The sequence below is a fragment of the Gekko japonicus genome, unplaced genomic scaffold (genome assembly GCF_001447785.1).
Source record: "Gekko japonicus isolate JY-2015 unplaced genomic scaffold, Gekko_japonicus_V1.1 scaffold2186, whole genome shotgun sequence".
Classification (NCBI taxonomy): Eukaryota; Metazoa; Chordata; class Lepidosauria; order Squamata; family Gekkonidae; genus Gekko; species Gekko japonicus.
In genome coordinates this window covers 282,482-297,943 of record NW_015172071.1, presented here as the reverse complement: position 1 = coordinate 297,943, position 15,462 = coordinate 282,482, and the positions used below count along the sequence as shown (strand labels likewise).

At 48.5% G+C, this 15,462-nt stretch overlaps 1 protein-coding gene across 1 annotated transcript in view; it reads right to left on the bottom strand.

Annotated features, from left to right (window-relative positions):
* Window positions 1-2,126: 2,126 nt before the first annotated feature.
* The window catches only part of SCARB1 (scavenger receptor class B member 1), a 38,798-nt gene continuing 25,462 nt past the window's right edge, over window positions 2,127-15,462 (bottom strand). Inside the window, exons 5-7 of the mRNA XM_015420853.1 lie at window positions 13,850-13,945; window positions 10,350-10,465; window positions 2,127-2,334 (exon numbers count right to left, since the gene is read on the bottom strand). Of these exons, the coding sequence (XP_015276339.1) occupies window positions 2,127-2,334; window positions 10,350-10,465; window positions 13,850-13,945 (420 nt within the window). The remainder of the gene's footprint in view (window positions 2,335-10,349; window positions 10,466-13,849; window positions 13,946-15,462) is intronic.

The following is a 15,462-nucleotide window of genomic DNA, read 5'->3' as shown; positions in this document are numbered from 1 at the left end:
AGAATGTTTTTAAAAGTTGGAAGAGTGCCTGAAATGGGTGCAAGGAATAAGACCAGACTGCTGTTTGTTGATAGTCGGAGTGGTGTAGTGGTAAAGAGTGGCGGACTGTAATCTGGAGAATCGGGTTTGGTTCTCCACGCCTCCACGGGAAGCCAGCTGGGTGACCTTGGGTCAGTCACAGTTCTCGCCGAGCCCCACCTGCCTCACAGGCAGTGTTCCCTCTAAGCCGAGTTAGTGTGAGCTAGCTCACAGTTTTTTAGCCTCCAGCTCACAGATTTTTGTCTTAGCTCAGGATGGATGGCTCCAGAGCAAACTAGGTTATGCAGTAGCCAAATGGCTCACTCACAACTTTAATGCCAGTGGCTCACAAAGTAGAATTTTTTAGCTCACAGTTTTTTAGCCTCCAGCTCACAGATTTTTGTCTTAGCTCAGGATGGATGGCTCCAGAGCAAACTAGGTTATGCAGTAGCCAAATGGCTCACTCACAACTTTAATGCCAGTGGCTCACAAAGTAGAATTTTTGCTCACAAGACTCCATGGCTTAGAGTGAACATTGCACCCAGGGTGTCTGTTGTGGGAAGTGGAAGGGGAGGCGATTGCAAGCTGCTTTGAGACTCCTTCGGGTAGAGAACAGCGGGGTATAAAAACCAATTCTTCTTCATCATAAGGGCACCATCTGCCATGCAATTTGCAAAGCCAGGGAGGACTTCTTTAAAACAGCACCTCGAATTCCTTGGTCTTCGAAGATGCCTGATCTTGCTTGGCCCTTAATCGCAGCTTAACCTACTTAGTCTCTTTCGTGAGAGTGATCCCCAGGCAAAATGAGGAACAGAGGGCATTAAGAAATGTCTCAAGATAATGGCTGTGAGTGGGAATCCCACACAGAACCCTCTGCAGCCTGCAGGGGGAACCACAAAGGGTCCTCCAACTATTGCTACTCAGTCCCATAGACAAGAGATTGCAGAGCTTTGTTTACAGAGGCCGCTGGTCTCCTTTCCATGTTGACTTGGTGGTTTAAGTCCTACGGCACGGAAAAAGAGTCAACTTAGAAAGGCGACCACCCCAATCCCAAAAGGGGTTTACGTGACCCAAGGCCCCAGAGTTCTCATCTCCTGGATCTCCAGTTAAGAGACGCTCATACAGCAAAGCTGTGAAAGGCAGCCTCTGCCGAAGAGCTCAGAGAGCTGAATTTGGTCAGAATCAGACCACCCCAATCTCAAAAGGGGTTTACGTGACCCAAGGCCCCAGAGTTCTCATCTCCTGGATCTCCAGTTAAGAGACGCTCATACAGCTCATACAGAGAGCTGAATTTGGTCAGAATCGGTGGTACTCGGCTAGCTGGACCAATGGTCTAACTGAAAGGCCAGGGGCGCTACGCAGAGGCAGACAAACTCTGAACGTCACTTGCCTTGGCCTGGAAGGCCCAGGCTGGCCTGATCTCATCAGATCTCGGAAGCTAAGCAGGGTCGGCCCTGGTTAGTACTTGGATGGGAGCCCACCAAGGAAGGCCAGGGTCGCTACGCAGAGGCAGACAACCTCTGAACGTCACTTGCCTTGGCCTGGAAGGCCCAGGCTGGCCTGATCTCATCAGATCTCGGAAGCTAAACAGGGTCGGCCCTGGTTAGTACTTGGATGGGAGCCCACCAACGAAGGCCAGGGTCGCTACGCAGAGGCAGACAAGGGCAGACCACCTCTGAACGTCACTTGCCTTGACCTGGAAGGCCCAGGCTGGCCTGATCTCACCAGATCTCGGAAGCTAAGCAGGGTCGGCCCTGGTTAGTACTTGGATGGGAGCCCACCAAGGAAGGCCTGGGTCGCTACGCAGAGGCAGACAATCTCTGAACGTCACTTGCCTTGGCCTGGAAGGCCCAGGCTGGCCTGATCTCATCAGATCTCGGAAGCTAAGCAGAGTCGGCCCTGGTTAGCATTTGGATGGGAGACCGCCGAGGAGGTCCGTGGTTGCTGTGCAGAGGCAGGCCCTGGCAAATGACCTCTGAACGTCTCTTGCCTGGGACACCCTACCGAGTCTCCACAAGTCGGCTGCAGCCACCCAGCGTCTCCCCAAACAAGAACCGCCCTGCCCGACAGAAAGTCAATTCAAACGGGCTTACAGCCGGCCAGTTGCCTCATTTAGACTTTAAAACGAACGGCCACCCGGCGCACATACTTAGCCGACAGGAGCTCATGTTCTGGATTCCAGACTGCCGGCATGGGCAGAAGCCCTCGTTTGGCGGATAGACGGTTCCATTCGCAAACAGAGTCTTGGGAGCCTCATAACGGTACACCGGTACTCTTTGGAATTCTCCCATCTCCTTGAACTGCAGTCTCATGGATCTGAAAGAAGAGATGTCAATAGGAAAGCCACTCCCTTTAATGCAAGAGATACCTGAAGGATAAAACAGTAGTGAACAGGCACGAGTCCCACTGGACATCCCCTCCACTCCCGAGTCTTTAACACACCACACTGCCTGCTCACCATTCCCACTGGCCACTTTATTCTGACCTGACAGAGAAACTGAGGCAGAGAGAACCTCTAAGCTGTGGAGTCTCGTGAGCAAAGATTCTGCTCTGTGAGCTACGGGCACTAAAGTTGTGAGCGAGCGATGTGGCTGCTGCATAAATCAGTTTGCTCAGGAGGCACCCTTCCTGAGCGAAGACAAAAATGTGTGAGCCGGAGGCTAAGAAGACTGTGAGCTAGCTCACACTAACTCGGCTTAGAGGGAACACTGGAGCGAGCACAGCTGGGCATTTTGATCTACTTGAGCTTATGCTGCTGTTGGCTTTATAGCTGATTTTGACACTCGATAATAACGACCACAACTGCCCCCACCCCCCAAAAAAGGAGGGGAAAGGAGCAAGCAGAAGCAGTAAGGAATCATAGAGTCATAGAATCTTAGAATTGGAAGGGACCTCCAGGGTCATCTAGTCCAACGCCACGCACAATGCGGGAAATTCACAAATACCTCCCCCAGACCCCCAGTGACCTCTGCTCTATGGCCAGAAGAGGGCAAAAAACCCCACAAAACCCCAGGATCCCTGGCCAAACTGGCCTGGAGGAAAATTGCTTCCTGAGCCCAAAGTGGCAATCAGCATTTCCCTGGGTGTGTAAGAAAAGGCCACGAGAACTAAGCACCGAGGCGACCCTTCCTGCCCCTCCCAAGTTCACAGAATCAGCACTGCTGACAGATGGCCATCTTGCCTCTATCTATGTATTGGCTTACGCCCCCTTTGTGAGCCGCCCTGAGCCCGCTTGCGGGGAGGGAGGGCTATAAATTAATAAATAATAAACAAACACCTCCAAAGGAGGAGAGCCCACCACCTCCCAAGGAAGCCTGTTCCACTGAGGAACCCCTCTGTCAGGAAGTTCTTCCTAATGTTTAGCCAAAAACTCCTCTGATTAAATTTCAACCCATTGGTTCTGACCCAACCTTCTGGGGCAACAAAAAACAACTCCGCACCGTCCTCTAGATGACAGCAAGTGCTTGAAGATGGTTATCATATCACCTACTGCAGCAGCAATAAAGACAGCAAAAAGCTTTTGCTTATTTTGAGTATTTGATACTGCTTTAGAGCTTTTCCAATTCATTTGTAATACCCATATCTCAATTCAGCTTTATGGTGTAAGTGTAAAAGGAGAGAAAAGTATGTTCCACACTGACATTTAAACAGGAATGGCGTCTCTCTTGTCGGGCCCTGATGTCTTGATTACAATGGAATAGCCCTAGACCTGGAATTATTAGTTACTTGTCTTTTATTAGAGCTCTGATCTAAATCAACTAAAAAAGACACCATGTGCATCAGAAAAAAAATGGATCAAGTGAGTTATAGTTTGGTAGCAGATGGTAGTTCAGCGACATTAATTACCACCGCAAAGTGACAACTAAACAACTTTCTCCTAAAGCGAATACAGATTCATTAGTTAGACAGCTACTTAGAAGTCTTTAAGCTACGGGAAGATGGACACTAATAGGCTGGAAGATCCCCCTATGGGAACGGAACAACAAGAGCGTCAACACCAAAAGCATGGCGCTCATGAGCTTATGCAAGTACTTGGGAATCTCTAGAAAGGAAGAAAAGTCAGACAGCAGAAATGTTGGCTAGCACTGCTGAAATGCATTACTTGGCATCTTGATAGCAAAAAGGCTGTTGGTCTTGAAGATCAGGAACTTCCTTATTAAGCAGTCTTAAGGGACTGAGCGGGCATAGCTAAGCACTCCATGGGGAGACGCAGCAACTATAGCAGCAGCTAAGCTGAATTTTCTTGGCCGGTCTCAGCTGAAGACAGAACTTGATGCATAAAAATCCTGGCGGCCCTGAATTTTTTCTTTAAAGGGCCTGGATATCTTTCTGTTCTGATGGATCCTCCGGAAACAGGCCTTCAGTGTGGTTATTTATTTATTTATTGCCTTCCTCTGGGGCATGGGGCAGGCGTCACTGGGGGACCATTAAAATTTTGAGGATTGGAATGACTGCAGTTAAATTGTGTTTTACTGGAACAAAGTGCGAGTCCAGTGGCACCTTCAACAAAGTTTTATCCTGGGTATAAGCTTTGTGTCCATGCACACTTCCTCAGATACGCTGAAACAAAAGTCACCAGCCATTACATATAGGCAGAGGGTGGGGAGGGTGTTGCCAGGACGGGCTAATTAGAGTCAAGATGCATATAGCTAAGACGGGATTAAGGCAATTGGTAACACCTATAAATAGCAACAAATTAGCTGCTGATAAAAGAGTCGCCCATGGTACTGGTTGTACCAGTCGCCCTTAGAGGAGCAAAGTGTACACAGAAGTCTCTTTTGTAACTTCACAGAGCGAGAGATATAGTACCAATGAATATTAGATAAACAGTTTTTCAAGGAGGGTTTTGCCTGCGCTTCCTGATTAGAGTTTGCCAGAAGCTTGACTTGCAATGTTCCCTCTGTGGAGCCTTGTGAGGAAAAAATTCTGCTTTGTGAGCTACCGACATTACAGTTGTGAGCGAGCGATTTGCTCCTGCATAAATTAGGTTGCTCTGGAGCCATCCTTCCTGAGCTTAGATAAAAATGTGAGAGTCGGAGGCTAAAAAACTGGGAGCTAGCTCACACTAACTCAGCTTAGAAGGAACACTGAGCTTGAGTTCCTATGAACCCAGTTTGGACAGTCTGATGAGCTTGGCAGCCAGCTTATGGGCAACTGCTAAAAAGTACCAATACCTTCTGAGGGAAATTCTGGGCAAAGCTATATTTCCTTATCCTTTAAAAAGAAAAAAAAAGAATTTACCATATGCAATTTTACGTAAGGGGCTCAAAGATTTAGCAACTGTTCCAGATATTTGTTTAGAATCTGTCATGAAATGGGAATCATTTTTGTTTCAAATTCTGTTCGAAGAAAAAATGTATTAAACAATAATTTACAAATCAAAATGTATATTTACAACAAAGCAAACAGATGACTCCTCTCTTTCAAACCAAAACATAATAAATAAGAAGAGCATACGAGCGTAAGAAGAGCCCTGCTGGATCAGACCAGTGGTCCATCCAGTCCAGCATCCTGACTCACACAGCGACCAACCAGTTCCTCTGGAGGGCCAACAACAGGGCAGAGAGGCCAAGGCCTTCGTAAAAACATGAGAAGAGCCCTGCTGGATCAGGCCAGTGGTCCATCTAGTCCAGCACCCTGTCTCACACAGCGGCCAACCAGTTCCCTGGAGAGTCAGCAACAGGGCGGAGAGGCTGAAGCCTTCCTAAGAACATCAGAAAAGCCCTGCTGGATCAGACCTATAGTCCATCTAGTCCAGCATCCTGTCTCACACAGTGGCCAACTAGTCCCTCTGGAGGGCCAACAACAGGGCAGAGAGGCCAAGGCCTTCGTAAGAACATCAGAAGAGCCCTGCTGGATCAGACCAGTGGTCCATCTAGTCCAGCCTCCTGTCTCCCACAGCGGCCAACCAGGTCCTCTGGAGAGCCGACAACAGGGCAGAGAGGCAGAGACTTTCCCCGATGTTGCCTCCACTCAGATTCAGAGGCTGACCGCCTCTGGATGTGGAGGTTCCCCTCAGTCACCATGGCTAGCAGCCACTGATAGACCGCCATAAATCTGTCTAATCCCCTTTTAAAACTGTCTAGGCCTGTAGCCATCAACGCATCCTCTGGCAGCGAATTCTACATTTTAATCACTCTCTGCATAAAGTAATGTTTCCTTTTGTCCGCCCTGAACCTACTGCCCATCAGCTTCATTGGATGCCCTCCAGTCCTAGTATTTTTGGGAGAGGGAGAAAAAGTTCGCTTTGTCAACCCTCTCCACCCCACGTATAATGTTTATACACCTCTATCACGCCCCACCTGGGGGGAGTCACCTCTTTTCCAAAATAAACAGTCCCGGACTCTTCAGCCTTTCCTCCTAGGGAAGCTGCCCCAACCCCCTCCTCATCTCGGTTGCCCTCCCCTGTACTTTTTCCAGCTCTGCAATGTCCTTTTTGAGATACGGTGACCAGTACTGTACACAGTATTCTAAATTAGGCCGCACCATAGATCTATAAAGGGGCATTATAATATTAGCCATTTACTTTCAATCCCTTTTCTTTTTAATTTAATTCATTTATTTAATATACAAACACACAGTAAGCATTTACTGTAGAACATTTACAGAAAGAAGAAGAGAGGTGCAATTAAATGGAAACGTAACTTTCCAATCAGCACCATATTAACGGACAATTCAATAACAATAGCAGTACCAAACCCAAAACTAACACCAAACCAAGGAGTTAGCTCAACTTTCTCAGTATACTTATAACAACTGTGGCTCTGGTTTCTGACCCCCTACTCTATTAGTTAGTGAAACAAATATAATGACATAGCATTTGTCCACGGGTTACATGGGCTATGCAGCATGAACCTGTTTTGTTTAGCTAATAAAATCTTCCACTTGTCCGTTGAGCTAGTAATATTCTTTGCTGAGCTACACTGGGCAGACCAGTCGGAGATCTTATCGTCGATCAGGTAATCCCATAACTTAGTGTACCATTGATCTATAGTGGGAATGGCTTGAGTTTTCCGGTGTTTTGCAATAATACATTTGGCTGCAGTTAGTAGTACCGAAATCAGTTCTCTTACCGATTTTCGGATACAGGTTTCAGGCCACAAATTCAGAAGGATGAGGGCCGTGTCTTTGGGAAGTTTACACGTTTCCTAATAATCCCCAACATAAGAGTTTGCCTTTTTTGCTGCTGCTGCAACACACTGGGCTAACACTTTCATTGAGCTATCTACTTTCCCCCTCTCAGCAAGTTCATACCCTCAGACCTGAAAGTAGGGATTCCCCCCCCCCCGCAATGTACATCACCTTACAGACACACACTTAACCCTCTCTTTGTCTCTTGCACCAGTCCCAAACGCAACACCCCAGTCAGAACCCTTGTTCTAAGCACTGGTTGCAAGCTGAAAGACAGACCAGCATTTAAAGCTGACGTAAGGGCTTATGATATGCAGGGTACAGAACTTAATTGGAATGCCCATTTCCAAATTTCTCTGCTGGAACAAAATCAAATCACTCAGTGTTAAACCTTTGCTAAGTGATGATTCAAGAATCAAAAGCACCAGTCCTTCAAATCCCCTGATTTGGTAGCTTGGAAATAGGACTTTAAACTGGGTACCCCCAAGCTCTAACAGTTGGCAATACAAGAGTCTTTGTTTTGTTTTGTATTTTTCATATATATATATGTGTGTGCGCGCGCATGCACCTGGAAGTCATGGTGACCTCCGGTGACTGACCCCTACTGGGGGCCTGGAGGATATTCAGAGAGGTGGCCGAATGAAGCCTGCCCCCGCCTCCCGACTGCTGGTATTCCAGGGAGGTCTCCCATCCAAGTACTTGCTAGAGTCAACCCTGCTTAGCTCCCGAGATCTGACGAGGCCGGGCTTGCCTGGGCTATCTAGGTCAGGCCTTGGCAATACAAGAGTTTTCTTTGTCACCCTAAGAGGTTTACTTTCCTAAACCCCTTGATTAATTTCCCCCCAAGTTTTAATTATACAAGGTTTTACCTTGAAGGGTTGTTGTTGTTTTTTTGCAAGATGGGGATCGCTTACAGCAGAAAATGAAAGTACGGAGGGATTGCCAGGAGCCCTACATTGTTGTTGTTGTTCAGTCGCACAGTCGAGTCCGACTCCTCGCGACCCTGTAGAACAGATCACGCCAGACCCTCCTGTCTTCCGCCGTCCTCTGAAGTTTTGCTTTCGAACTGCTAGGTTGGCAGGAGCTGGAACTAGAGATGGGAGCTCACTCCGTCATGTGGCACCCGGGTCTTGAACTGCTGAACTACCGACCTTCCACAGCCTGCAGTTCAGCGTCTTAACCACTTGAGCCACCGCAGCTCCATCTGAAGAGATCTACTACTGGACAAAAAAAGGTGGGGTTTTTTGGCAAAATGGGGGTCGCTTACAGCAGAAAATGAAAGTACAGAGGGATTGCCAGGAGCCCTACATTGTTGTTGTTGTTCAGTCACACAGTCGAGTCCGACTCTTCGCGACCCCATGGACCAGATCACGACAGGCCTTCCTGTCTTCCACCGTCCTCTGAAGTTGGCTCAATTTCATATTCGCACCTATGACACTGTCTAACCATCTCATCCTTTGCCGTCCCCGTCTTCTTTGACCTTCAATCTTTCCCACCATCAGGGTCTTCTCCAGTGAGTGCTCCCTTATTAAATGAGCAAGGTGACAATATACATCCTTGGCGTACTCCTTTTCCTATGCTAAACCAATCAGTTGTTCCAGATCCGGTTCTAACTGTCGCTTCTTGACCCTTATACAGGTTTCTCAAGCGACATGTGAGGTGGTCTGGTACTCCCATCTTTTTAAGGACCTGCCATAGTTGGTTGTGATCCACACAGTCAAAGGCTCTAGCATAGTCAATGAAGCAGAAGTCAGTTTAAATAAGCCATGGCTTCTTCTCTTGTCTGGACCAATGCTAAGTGTGCTTAGACTAAGTCTCAGATGAGGACTAAGGATGAAGATGGGAAGCCTGTGCAGTGTAATGGTGAAATTGAGCAAACTCTGGAGGAAGGCAGAAGACAGGAGGGCTTGGTGTGATGTGGTCCATGGGGTCGCGAAGAGTCGAACTCGACTGTGCGACTGAACAACAACAACAACAAAACCCACTTTACCTACTGGAATCTGGCAGGCACTCTGGCCTGTTTTTTTATTGTTTTGAGATGAAATTGCAGACAATATATGGTGATCGGGTAAAACCTACATTTTAATTTCATTTCACTATGAAAGACACCTGCTCCTTGGGAGGAAAGCGATGGTGAACCTAAACAGCATGATAAAAAGTAGAGACATCACCCTGCCAACGAAAGTCCGCATGGTCAAAGCAATGGTATTCCCAGTAGTCATGTATGGCTGCGAGAGTTGGACTATAAGGAAGGCTGAGCGCCGAAGAATAGATTCTTTTGAACTATGGTGCTGGAGAAGACTCTTGATAGTCCCTTGGACTGCAAGAAGATCAAATCAGTCAATCCTTAAAGAAATCAACCCTGACTGTTCCCTGGAAGGCCAGATAATGAAACTGAAGCTCAAACACTTTGGCCACCAAATGAGAAGGGAGCCCTCACTGGAGAAGACCCTGATGCTGGGAAAGATTGAAGGTCAAAGAAGACAGGGACGGCAAAGGATGAGATGGTTAGACGGTGTCATAGATGCAACGAACATGAAATTGAGCAAACTTCAGTGGACGGCGGAAGACAGGAAGGCCTGGCATGATCTGGTCCATAGGGTCGCGAAGAGTCGGACTCGACTGTGCGACTGAACAACAACAAACTGCCCTGAGCCCCACGTAAGCGGAGAAGGGTGGTTAAGAAATCGAACGAAATCAATGAATTAAATAAATAAATACAACCAGGGGTCATTTCCTGCGGGAGCACATAGGAGTGGAGCTCCGGCAGTAAGGAGCCCAGGGAGCGGGAACATGCAACAAGCCCCGCCCCCTGCCCCCAGCAGCCCTCACTTGGGCAATGAGGAGCAAGAAGCAGCCAGGTAAGTTGCAGAGCCCAGCCCAGCCCACCCGCCTTCAGGAACAAGCTCTCCCTCCTCCGTGAGGACAGATCTGCACGTCCCCACCCCCAATAGCTAGCAATCCAAAACAGTCCAGTGGCGCCTAAGCGGTGGGTGGTGCCTTCTGACACACTTCCAGTGATGTCAGGGGGTGTGGCATATGCAAATAAGTTATGCTAATGAGTTATGCTAATGAGCTCCTGCACCTCTTTTTCTACGAAATGACCCCTGCAATACAACCAAGACAGTACTATGGAAAGGAAGATCCAGAGCTCTGTGATCCCAGTCACATATCTGGCACCTCACTTCCGCTCGACTCACCGGCACGCATCAGTACTGAAGAGCTCTAAAGGCGTAGAAGGAGTCATGAAGGGAGGCCAGATTTCCCCAGAAGTTCCGTTGATCTGGTTGCATTGGTCGGACCTCCAATAGGACACCTACAGGGACATGAAACCGTAAAGAGGCAGAGAAACCAGCCTGGCTGTTCAACACCTTAAAAACCCACCTCACCCCACTTCCCAGATTCCCCCATGGTCCTCGCATACCTTCCACCCACCCTAGGAGGAATGCCCCAATGTTTTCTCCATGCCACTGCCGCCCTCGTTTCACCTACATGCTTCACCTTTAAGCATGTAAGGTAAAGGTAGAGGTTCCCTTGCTCAAAAGCCAGTCGAATCCGACTCTAGGGTTGAGGTGCTCATCTCCGTTTCCGAAGACGTTTCCGTGGTCATGTGGCCGGCATGACTAAACACCAAGGCGCACGGAACGCTGTTACCTTCCCACCGAAGTGGTCCCTATTTATCTGCTTGCAATTTCTTGCTTTCGAACTGCTAGGTTGGCAGGAGCTGGAACTAGAGACGGGAGCTCACTCCGTCATGCGGCACCCGGGTCTCGAACTGCTGAACTACCGACCTTCCCCAGCCTGCAGTTCAGCGTCTTAACCACTTGAGCCACCGCAGCTCCACATTTAAGCATGCAGCCAAGCACAAACCGCACAAAAGAAGCTCCTCCAAAACTTCAGGTCAGTAGGACAGAACAAGGGAGCAAGGGACTTGCTCTTCTCTGTTTGCCACAGTAAAATAAGAGGTGGGGGAAAATTAGGGCTGTCACCTACATAAGAACATAAGAGAAGCCAATGCTGGGTCAGGCCAGTGGCCCATCCAGTCCAACACTCAGTGTCGTGGTTTTGTGCCAATTTCCCCCGTTTCACTTCTGAGCCAATGGTAATTCAAAAGCATACCGTCTCCCTCGGATCCCCCCCCCACCCTTTTGCTGCCACTTAAAGTTCACTCCCCATCCACATTGAGGTCATGACTCTTTATCAATCAATCAATCAATCATAAGCCTTATTGCATTAGCTCACAGCCTTAGCAATTAACATCAAAAATACCAACAACACCAGAGCTATAATGCAACAACTCCACCCACCACCTCTGATTGAAGAAATCTGCACTCATCAGATGTATGAGCTATTATCACACTGATGCAATGCTACTGTGTGTACCTTGTTGAAACTAGGATCCGGCTATGGGATATTTGCATGATTTACTACACAGACCTAAGGAGAGTTACTCCAGCCTGAGCCCTTTCATTTCAATATGTGAGCCGGAGTCTCAAAAACTGTGAGCTAGCTCACACTAACTCAGCTTAGGGGGAACACTGCTCATCAGACATATGAGCTATTATCACACTGTTGAAACCAGGATCCGGCTATGGGAGAGTTACTCCAGCCTGAGCCCTTTCATTTCAATAAGACTGGAGTAACTCTGCATAGGATTGCAAAGAATTCTAGAAATACGAGACCTTCGCTAGTCTCATGCCGCTTGTAAAAAAAAATTAAATAACTCCAGCCTGGGCTGCCCCCTTCTGGCTGCCCAGTTTCAACCGGGCAGTGGGGGAAGGCAGAGCAGAGCCATGTGTGTGAGGAGCCATCAGCTATCCGCATGCACAGCAATCCCAGCTGGGCCGACCTCTCCCGCCGCCCGGTTTCAACCAGGTGGCAGGAGAAGACAGCGCAGCAGCTGCAGAATAAATTCACTAGAGAAAGAGAATGGTGCGTACTGCAGGCACAGAATCCAAAGTCAAGTTTAATGGCTTGACTGCTCAGATTCTCTGCAGTAAGTTGTGTGTGCATAAGAGGCCCCCTGTGCATTCCTGAATGTCCCATCCATCGACTGTATTACACTCTGTGTAATCCGCCTTGAGTCCAAGTTAGAAAGGCGCAGATTCTCTGCAGTAAGTTGTGTGTGCATAAGAGGCCCCCTGTGCATTCCTGAATGTCCCATCCATCGACTGTATTACACTCTCTGTAAATCCACCTTGAGTCCAAGTTAGAAAGGCAGACTAGAAATAGTAAAGGTAAAGGTAAAGGTTCCCTTGCTCTCTGTAAATCCACCTTGAGTCCAAGTTAGAAAGGCAGACTAGAAATAGTAAAGGTAAAGGTAAAGGTTCCCTTGCTCGAAAGCCAGTCGAATCCGACTCTAGGGTTGTGGTGCTCATCTCCGTTTCAAAGTCGAAGAGCCAGCGCTGTCCGAAGACATTTCCGTGGTCATGTGGCCGGCATGACTAAACAACAAGGCGCACGGAACGCTGTTACCTTCCCACCGAAGCGGTCCCTATTTATCTACTTGCAATTTCTTGCTTTCGAACTGCTAGGTTGGCAGGAGCTGGAACTAGAGACGGGAGCTCACTCCGTCATGCGGCACACCCGGGTCTCGAACTGCTGAACTACTGACCTTCCACAGCCTGCAGTTCAGCGTCTTAACCACTTGAGCCACCGCAGCTAGAAATAACTAGACTAGATAAATAAATAAAAAGACTAGAAATAACGAGAGAGAGAAGGATGTTGAGAGGGGAATGCCTCGCCTAAGGTAAGGAGAGGTAAGGAAACGTCATCACAGAAGAGGCAGAGGTATTCCTTCCTGTTCAGAAGAGAAAGGACAACGGCAACGGTCTTAAGACGACACCTGCTGCCCCATGCATTTATGAGTAGTTGCTTGGAAAATAAAGATACAAAGGCTGATTCAATCAGTGCCGCTTCGTTCATTGGAACAAAATTCAATTGGACAGACCATTTCGGCCCTGCAGAGCCAAATTGAGCCCCAAACAAACCCACCTCGCAAACCTGCAGGGCCCATGCCAGCTGCAGAATTTAAGCCTCTTCCCCAGTGCAGAGTTTGAGCCAATTTGTTGGAGAATCTGACTACCTTCTCTCTCTCTTTTGCAGTGCTGGAGAAGACTCTTGAGAGTCCCTTGGACTGCAAGAAGATCAAATCAGTCAATCCTAAAAGAAATCAACCCTGACTGTTCATTGGAAGGCCAGATAATGAAACTGAAGCTCAAATACTTTGGCCACCAAATGAGAAGGGAGCACTCACTGGAGAAGACCCTGATGCTGGGAAAGATTGAAGGTCAAAGAAGACGGGGAGGGCAAAGGATGAGATGGTTAGACAGTGTCATCTATGCAACGAACATGAAGTTGAGCCAACTTCAGAGGACGGCGGAAGACCAGAAGGCCTGGCATGATCTGGTCCATGGGGTCGCGAAGAGTCGGACTCGACTGTGCGACTGAACAACAACAACAAAAAGAAAGCAGAGAATGTTCAAAAGTTCTCAGCATGTGGAACAGCTTAAAATGAGGTCCCACGTGATGTGAGAACAAGACCCTCGAAAGCAAAGGGAGCCCCAGTAAAACTCAAGAAAGCACCATGTCTCTTCAGCAAGACTCACTGTGAACAAACAGAAAAGGACACCATAAGCTTAACGGTAGCAACACTGTGTGGAAAGGCCCGCATGAGTGCCAACAATAATCATTTCCGTACCTTTTTTAAGCCATTCCAGGTATCCACCATATGGACTTTGGAAATGTCATCAACGCCTGTGTTCACTGTGAACCGCCCGGAATGACTGTTGTTGAACTGGAGAAGGTGAGAAGGGGGGAAAGGGGCTTTTGGTGAGGCATCCTGTGAGAAGGTCAGACCAGAACCAACAGGTTGAAATTAACTAAGAAGAGTTTTCAGCTGAACATCAGGAAGAACGTCCTGATAGTTAGAGCTGTTCCTCAGTGGAAGAGGCTTCCTTGGGAGAGGTGGTGGCCTCTCCTTTTTTGGAGGTTTTCAAACAGAGGCTAGATGGCCATCTGACAGCAATGCGGATTCTCTGAACTTGGGCAGATCATGAGAAATAGGGCAGGAAGGGTTGCCTCAGTGCTTAGTTCTCGTGGCCCTTTTTACACGCCCAGGGAAATGCCGATTGTCACGCTGGGGTCAGGAAGCAATTTTTCTCCAGGCCAATTTGGTCAGGGATCCTGGAGGTTTTTTTTTTTTTGCCATCTTCTGGGCTCGGAGCAGCGGTCACTACAGGTGTGGAGGGGGAGGTATTTGTGAAATCCCTGCCCTTGTGCAGGGGGTTGGACTAGATGACCCTGGAGGTCCCTTCCAACTCTATGATTCTGTGATTCAGCTCCCCACGATTAAAAAGAGAGAGATGAGGAAGCAAGAGCAATTCACACGACGCCCCTCCTGAACAAGAGAGCACTCGGAATGACCCCAAAGAGTGTGGGGGGGTTTTAAGAAGCAGAAGGTGTCCTTTGCAGGCATGGTGCCCGTGAACAGGGTTTCAGGGATGGGACAGAACTTGTTATAGTCCCCAAATAGGGCTGCCAACCTCCAGGTGCCAGCTGGAGGCCTCCCACTATTATAATTGACCTCCGTACAACCAAGATCAGTTCCTCTGGAGAAAATGGCTGCTTCGGAGGTCCCTCCCCTTCACAAAACCCGCCCTCTTCAGGCTCCACCCTCAAAATATTCAGCTATTTCCCTACCCAGAGCCGGCAACTTGACCCCCAAGAGATCCTGCCAGTCCCAATAGGCAGATCCGAATAGGTGGATCGATGGTCTCACACTGCGCGCTGTATGTTCGTTTCGAATGCAGGACTTAATTCGGCTGTTGTTTTAGCCACCAGAGGGGGAAAGGAGTCCTGCTAGCAAAGACCTTTTTATCTGAAAAGATTCATCTTGAACCTTCATGCGCGCCAAGGCATTTGCTCCGCTCCACACGACTGGTTACTGCAATCAGGCATCACCGGGTAGCTGGTAGCAATTGCTTCATTAAGAGGAGGAGGAGGAGGAGGAGGAGGAGGAGGAAGAGGAGGAGATTGGATTTATACCCCGCCCTTCACTTGGAGTCTCAGAGCGGCTTACAAACTCCCTGCCCTTCCCCGCCCCACAACAGACACCCTGTGAGGTGGGTGGGGCTGAGAGAACTCTGCCACAAACTGCTCTTTTTCAAGGACAGCTGTGCCAGAGCTTGTGATGGACCCAAGGTCACATCAGCAGGTGCAAGTGGAGGAGTGGGGAATCAAACCCGGTACTCCCAGATTAGAGTCCGCACACTTAACCACTACACCAAACTGGCTCTCTTGGGCTGGGCTCCC